The 7826-nt window shown below is 52.5% G+C and overlaps 1 protein-coding gene across 1 annotated transcript in view; it reads left to right on the top strand.

Moving 5' to 3' along the window:
• Positions 1 to 697: 697 nt before the first annotated feature.
• The window catches only part of LOC146869729 (uncharacterized), a 73822-nt gene continuing 66693 nt past the window's right edge, over positions 698 to 7826 (top strand). Inside the window, exon 1 of the mRNA XM_085613664.1 lies at positions 698 to 823. Coding sequence (XP_085469790.1) covers positions 757 to 823 — 67 coding nt within the window. The 5' untranslated portion in view covers positions 698 to 756. The remainder of the gene's footprint in view (positions 824 to 7826) is intronic.

The following is a 7826-nucleotide window of genomic DNA, read 5'->3' as shown; positions in this document are numbered from 1 at the left end:
CCACCTTGGGCGGTTCGTGGCTGTGATGCTGCCCCCGCCTCATAGACCGCATTTGATGGGGAGGGCAGGCCCTTTTAAGATGCCTGTCAAGGGATTGGCACTTTCAGGGGTAAGTCGATACCGGAGTTTATTTTTTGATTCTGTTCGTCATCCTTGGTCATTTTTCACACTTCTAAGCTTGCTCCAGCTCTCTCCTCTTCTCGATTAATGTGCACTTTGTCATCTCGCTTGAAGTGAATTCCTTCTTTAACAATAATCCACTTGACAGAGCCTCGCCCCCCCTCCTGGCCTGTGCTCAAGGACCTGTCCCCTCCTGAGTGTTTGCTCTGTGGAGGAATGCATGAATAATCATATCTGAGATTAGGCAGCGATTCATCGCTCTAGTGCTCATCAGCTGCCCAAGATCAACCCTCTCTATTGTGTCTGACTCTACCCTGCTGTTTGCTTGCTCTCCATCTCTGGTCTCCTCACCTTGGACGCCCAGAGTTTCCGGAAGCATGCCTTGCTGGTGCTTCACCCAGGAATGTACCCTCTCTGCCCACATCCCTTGACACTTAAACTTTAATTCTGAGTGAGACTTTGACTGTAACTGGGTTGGTGGCATTTAAGGAATTGTTCCGTAACCTGAGCCCTCCAAACCTTATCCGCGTTAAAAGCGTGCGCAGACCCAAGCGCGAGGACATAAGAGGCTTGCTCATTTTGGTGTTTCTGTCGTTGGAGTGGTTCACACAGTGCAGGACAGGTCCGCGAGCCATCATGGAGCAGAAATGTGTGGTGCTGGGGATCCGGTGGAGAGGAGCCCTCACGCTTCTGGTTGTAGCAGGTAAGGATCCTCCAGACCTCCCCAAGGGATCAGGAAGCTGCAGTGAGGAGACCTTCCTTCCTCTGGTTGTGGCCAGTAAGGGGCTTCCAGACCTCCCTGAGGGAACAGAAAGCCACAGTGTTGAGACCCTCCCTCCTCTGGTTGTGGCCGATAAGGATCCTCCAAACCTCCCCAATGAAACAGGAAGCTGCAGTGTTGAGACCCTCCCTCTTCTGGTTGTGGCCAGTATGGGGTCTCCATGCCTCCCTGAGGGAACAGGAAGCTGCAGTGAGGAGACCTTCCCTCCTCGGGTTGTGGCCGGTAAGGGGCTTCCAGACCTCCCTGAGGGAACAGGAAGTTGCAGTGTTGAGACCCTCCCTCCTCTGGTTGTGGCCAGTAAGGATCCTCCAGACCTCCCCAAGGGAACAGGAAGCTGCAGTGTTGAGACCCTCCCTCTTCTGGTTGTGGCCAGTATGGGGCCTCCATGCCTCCCTGAGGGAACAGGAAGCTGCAGTGAGGAATCTTTCCCTCCTCGGGTTGTGGCCAGTAAGGGGCATCCAGGCCTCCCTGATAGAAGAGGAAGCTCCCTTGAGGAGACCCTGCCTCCCCTAGTTGTGGCAGGTAAGGGGCCTCCAGGCTTGAGGGAACAGGCAGCTACAGTGGGGATACCATCTGATTTAACTTGTAATGCTGCTTTACATCCTTTCCCTTAGCTATCTGTTGCCTGCTGCTCAGCCAGTATGAATGTGGTGTGTGGAATGTTGGAATGCCTGATGAGGTAGTGGAATGCTGGAGGGCTGGTGTGCTTGAGAGAGAGACAGTTGGACTGTGTGGGCTGAGCAGCAAGGATGCTGCTCCTGATGGGGCTGAACTGCTGAACCTATTATCCTGTAACCAAGCTTAATTAACCTCATACCTACAACCTACTTCATGGCTACCTATGGACGTCTTTTGGATTACATCAACCCTCTTCTAGTTGTGACAGGTAAGGGGCCACCAGCCTGCGGGAAGATGAAGCATCACTGAGGAGACCCTCCCTCCTCTGGTTGTGGCCGGTGAGGGGCCTCCAGACCTCCCTGAGGGAACAGGAAGCTCCATTGAGGAGACCATCCCTTTTCTGGTTGTGGCTAGTAAGGGGCCTCCAGACCTCCCTGAGGGAACAGAAAGCTCCATTGAGGAGACCTTCCTTCTTCTGGTTGTGGCCAGTAAGGGGCCTCCAGACCTCCCTGAGGGAACAGGAAGCTCCATTGAGGAGACCTTCCTTCTTCTGGTTGTGGCCAGTAAGGGGCCTCCAGACCTCCCTGAGGGAACAGGAAGCTCCATTGACGAGACCTTCCCTCTTCTGGTTGTAGTCGGTAAGGGGCCTCCAGGCCTCCCTGAGGGAACAGGAAGCTGCAGTGAGGGACCTTCCCGCTTGTGATTGTGGCCAGTAAGGTGCCTCCAGGCCTCCCTGAGGGAACAGGAAGCTCCAGTAAAAGATGGGGGAGAAGCAGTGAGACCCGCAAGTTGAGGGTAGGGAAACCTCAAAGAGTCTTCACATTTGACTGAGAATAGATTTCCACCATAGTGAGTTAACCTTGAGCACTGTTGACAGAGTTGTCTTAGTTGAGTGAACCAGGCTGGATGAGTTTTTTTTTATGTCTTTATCTATGCATTTTGGGGTGTAATAGACCATGTCTCAGTTCAGAAAAAACATAGAGTGCTTTTCAAGGGTAGTTCACCCAGTACTGAGGTTTAGTCAATTATACTGAACGTCTGAGGTGCCATGACTCTGTGATGTACATGGCACCCCGCTACTAAGAGCCGGCTTTGGGCTATACATATGCAACATACTTACACACATACAATGATAAACCATGGTTTGCGATTGGTAGAGTGCAGTAGAGTGACCGCGTAACAAAGATACAACGGTAGTGCAGAGACACATGCCATGGTGCACCAATGCTTGCGATCAGCAAGTATTTGAGGAGTGGAGGCATCGGTGGAGCTCCGCAGACTGGGACGGAGTGAGTAGGGGAGCAGGTTGAGTAGCGTCTACAATTGAGCGGGTTACTGTAGGTGTTTCAGGAGAAGGCGAGCGAGTTTGAAAGAGGAGGGAGACTTATCTAAGGTCCTGAGTGACACCGTTCCAGATCTAGATGCATGGTCTGAAGACCTGGAGAGAAGAATGGATCCCTCTTTTAAACATTGAATTTCCAAAACGAATCTTTGCTGCCGGGGGTGGAGTTTCCACCACAAATAAACAGCTGATTTTTCAGTTCCTTTGGCATGGCCATTCTCACAACCAACCTGGCTTTCAGAGAGCTTAGGGGAACAGTTTTGGGAGTTTGTACTTTCAAGCTTTTGAAAGGCATGTATTCACTGTTCATTCTCCAGAGCACCAAGCTGTCCTGGCCAGGCTCTAACCCACCTTGTGTGCCACCACCCCAGGATGTGCGGTAACCACTGACATCTGGAAACATGCTCTGGTTGGTTGGAGGCAGCTGTGACGTCAGTGAGGGTCACAGCCTGTCCCATCTCTGGGAGGTGCCTGCAGGGGTCTTCTGTGTGTACAAGCACTTTGTGACTCATAGGTTGGGGGCTTCACACTCCCCCTGTGTGGCTGCAGTGCTGTCTGAATGGGGTCGGTACCCACATCCCATAAGAATGGCGTCCACTCTGAGAAAAGACTGCATGAAGCAGACAATGGCAGTCACCATCCACCTGTTCCTGGAGCCAGAGACATTTTAAGGGTTTCCGGCCTTGGGAAAAAAGTAATTTGAGGCCCCTGTTAGGAACAGCCTTGAATGATCCAGTTTCTGCTCTTTGGCCGGGTCACTGACAGCGCACAGACTCACTGGTCCAAATTCCAAACATATTTACATCCAATATGTAAGAAAAGTGGTGTGTGTTTCCAGTGGCGGATGGTGACATTTGAAAGTGGTGGGGCGTAAACTTTCTGTCGGAGTGCACCGTGGCGAGCGAGCGCAGCGAGCGAGCTCGACCACCTTAGAGGGGGTTCGGGGGGGTTTTTCCCCCCGAGAAAATTTTGAAAAAAAAGTGGGTAAAGGGTGCATTTTCAAGCAAATTTCAGAAGCACAGAGACTAGAGCTGCAAACACACATAGAGCCCACTGCAGAGGGTATGTTCTTAGGTGAAGTCCTGCTGAAACTAAAATGCATTAACATTATAATCTCAGTTTCCCCACTTAACAAAGAGAGTCTGACTAACGTTATGCCCACTTCGCCGGGCAATTATTAATACTGTCACTGGCTGCCCGCTCTCCTGTCCTTTGCTCATTAATTCTTTCACTGGCTGTTATTCCCCCTTTCCTCTATCCTAATGTTGGCTTGTATGTTAAAAACTACAAACCAACAGGTACATGGTACAGCATGAGGTATCTCAGATACCTCAATGGGCTTAACCCCCCCCCCCCCCCCCCCCCCCTTCCGTAGTGTGGCAGCCTGGGCTGAGACAGCTTCCCTGGCTACACACACACAGCCGCACCCGAGCACTTCACAGGTCTTTAAAAAGACCATTTATGTGTTAACGAGGCTTTGTTGCTTTTCACCCCTTCTTAGAGCCCCTGCATCTCCACTCTGCATATTGCTGGAAGAGTCAGCCCCTCCCCTCCCCGAAATTTTTCGTAGACCTCCCCCCCCCCCCCCCCCCCCCGAAATTTGGCTCTAGTGTTGCACCTCTGCAGTAGACACTGATATTAAAAACCGAATTAAAGCGCAGCCCTCAAACTGGACTGCTGTTCTTGACGCCTTAAGGACGATGCAGTGAACCGTGGAAGCTAATGCAAGCAAATAATACGGAGCCGTCAACTGGGTATTAAAATGCAGCTATTATTGGGGGTGGGGAGGCAATTGGCCTCTCACAACGAAGAGCTCCGGGGCCGCTGCATTTGCGTCACTATTGATAGTTACGACCTTGTGAGTTCGATTCTTTACTGGGAGTGGCCAATTTAGCCCAGGGCCTCGAGAAGCCTTGAAAATATGCTTGTAAACAGGGCCGGTTATTGTTTCATATTTCCAGTTGCAATAGTCATACCAGCGCAGCCTTCGTCTTCCAGCTCATTAGCATAATTTCTGCAATGATTTTTGAGCACTGTCAGAACGCTCATGTAATGAGATCTAATTTATGCCAGAATGTTTCTCACTATGGTCTTCAAATACGTCCACATCCAAACCAGCTGAGTGCATTGCCTAGTCAGGAGGTGGTAGTGGGACGGGGAGGGAGGAAGGAGGGGGTTAAAAAAAAGTTCACTTACCTGTCGGCTGCCTCCGTCCTCTCCCTGGTTCTCGGCCATCATTCATTCCCTATGAGGGCTCCTTAAACACACTCCGCTCGTGCTGCCAATTCTTACATTACTCGCTTTTCTTCATGTCCAGGCCCGCGTTGGCGCCTCTCTGCAACTGCCCCTTCAAACGATCCAGAACACCACGTCCCCGTGACGCAACCCGGCCCTCAGCCAATCCTGGCGCTGCAGCAGCGCCACTGATTGGCTGACGGCACAGCCTACTCCTCGCCCGCCGCCTGCCCATTTAGGAGACCGAGGGGCTCCTAATGGGCATGCGCAAGGCAGCAAAAATACAAGTACGCATGACTGGGCACGGAGTAAAAAATTAAGCTCCATGCCCACTCATGCGCACTTGTGCTGCCTTTCCCAAAGGCGTCCGACAATGATGTCAGTCAACATGACACCGGACCGCCCACGGTCCGACGTCATGCTGACTGACATTCACAGAGGGAGGACTCGGGAGCTGCGGTTGCGGACAGTCACAGAGGAGGGAGCTGCAGCTGCGGGCGCGGCGCGGGCGGGGGGGCTACGCCCCCACGCCCCAATGGACGCACCGCGCCTGTGTGTTTCCAATATTATTACACAGCAGCAGCTCACTAATATTGTTGCGAATCATCTTTGTGCCCCTCCCCCCTATTTTGATCTGAAAGAAACTTGGTTTATGTATGTTGCATGGTGTTGAAAAACAAACATTTCTCCGCAAAATGTCTCTTCTACACACGCCCATACATCACCCACATCATAAACAAACGAAAGGAAAACGGTATTTTTAACACGTTTTCAAGGTCATCAGGGCAGGACTCTGCAGAGCAGAGCTCTCTATGTCCGGGGCCCCTGAAAGAATGGGGCCCTTGGCCAGGGCTCACTAAGCCCCTGCCTTAAAATGCGTCTGTCTGGAGCTGCCCCTGGGGCTGCAGGACACCCCTCTCTGGCTCTGAGCCCTGACGGACACCGGGCTGACCACCTGGGCTGACCTGATCTCGGCACAGATGGTGTGCGGATGAGGGGGTCAGATCTGGAACCCCCCTTTTAGTGCTCCCAAGAACAGTCTGGGAAGTCACTTTACAGGCAGACGCACCGACCACTTAGTATGACGTCTTTTCTTGCTGCGTTCTTACTTGCCTTCCCTGCCAAGTGTGGGGGAAATGTTCCCCCTGTGTGGGAGGCTGTGAAAACTTTTCCCCTTTCTCAAAGTCCTGCCCCAGTAGCTGCGACGATGCTCTGTGTGGTATCATGAGTTTAGTAGCCGCGGCTTACAGTGTGCGCCCCCAGTTTTATGTCACCCCGAGCCACGTGTTTGCATGTGTCTGGAATACAAATGGCTCTGGGTTAGGAGGACAAGCCGAGGGCTGTAGAGGGAACCGGGGCTGTGATTAAAGTCTGAAGCACACGGATAATAGAGTTATTTACGATTTTGTTAGAAAATAGAAAACTTATTTATTTCCAGTCTTAGGGCCTGAGTACAGGAACCTCCAGGCTCGCGGGCTCGGTGGTCCAGCCACCGCCACACCGGTGGTTCCACCGCCCAATTACAACATTGGCGGTCAGACTGCCATTGAGCCGTTGCAACTTCCAGGGAACTGCCGTTCCCTGGCAGTGGTGCGGTGCCCAGGGGCTCAGCAATATGTTTCTGGTTCTCCTGAGACACCACCTGGTATGTTACGAGTTTCAGTACCACCAGGGGTGTCATGGAGGTCTTTACTTCATGAAACAAGCATTTGCAATGCAATCTGTCTCGCCTTTGGAGCCTTATATGCAGGCGCGGTGCGTCCATTGGGGCGTGGGGGCGTAGCCCCCCCGCCCGCGCCGCGCCCGCAGCTGCAGCTCCCTCCTCTGTGACTGTCCGCAACCGCAGCTCCCGAGTCCTCCCTCTGTGAATGTCAGTCAGCATGACGTCGGACCGTGGGCGGTCATGTTGACTGACATCATTGTCGGACGCCTTTGGGAAAGGCAGCACAAGTGCGCATGAGTGGGCATGGAGCTTAATTTTTTACTCCGTGCCCAGTCATGCGTACTTGTATTTTTGCTGCCTTGCGCATGCCCATTAGGAGCCCCTCGGTCTCCTAAATGGGCAGGCGGCGGGCGAGGAGTAGGCTGTGCCGTCAGCCAATCAGTGGCGCTGCTGCAGCGCCAGGATTGGCTGAGGGCCGGGTTGCGTCACGGGGACGTGGTGTTCTGGATCGTTTGAAGGGGCAGTTGCAGAGAGGCGCCAACGCGGGCCTGGACATGAAGAAAAGCGAGTAATGTAAGAATTGGCAGCACGAGCGGAGTGTGTTTAAGGAGCCCTCATAGGGAATGAATGATGGCCGAGAACCAGGGAGAGGACGGAGGCAGCCGACAGGTAAGTGAACTTTTTTTTAACCCCCTCCTTCCTCCCTCCCCGTCCCACTACCACCTCCTGACTAGGCAATGCACTCAGCTGGTTTGGATGTGGACGTATTTGAAGACCATAGTGAGAAACATTCTGGCATAAATTAGATCTCATTACATGAGCGTTCTGACAGTGCTCAAAAATCATTGCAGAAATTATGCTAATGAGCTGGAAGACGAAGGCTGCGCTGGTATGACTATTGCAACTGGAAATATGAAACAATAACCGGCCCTGTTTACAAGCATATTTTCAAGGCTTCTCGAGGCCCTGGGCTAAATTGGCCACTCCCAGTAAAGAATCGAACTCACAAGGTCGTAACTATCAATAGTGACGCAAATGCAGCGGCCCCGGAGCTCTTCGTTGTGAGA

The sequence above is a fragment of the Triturus cristatus genome, chromosome 1_1, assembly GCF_964204655.1.
Source record: "Triturus cristatus chromosome 1_1, aTriCri1.1, whole genome shotgun sequence".
In the NCBI taxonomy this organism is placed as follows: Eukaryota; Metazoa; Chordata; class Amphibia; order Caudata; family Salamandridae; genus Triturus; species Triturus cristatus.
Note: the sequence above shows the minus strand (reverse complement) of the source record. Positions and strands in the feature narration are given on the sequence as shown.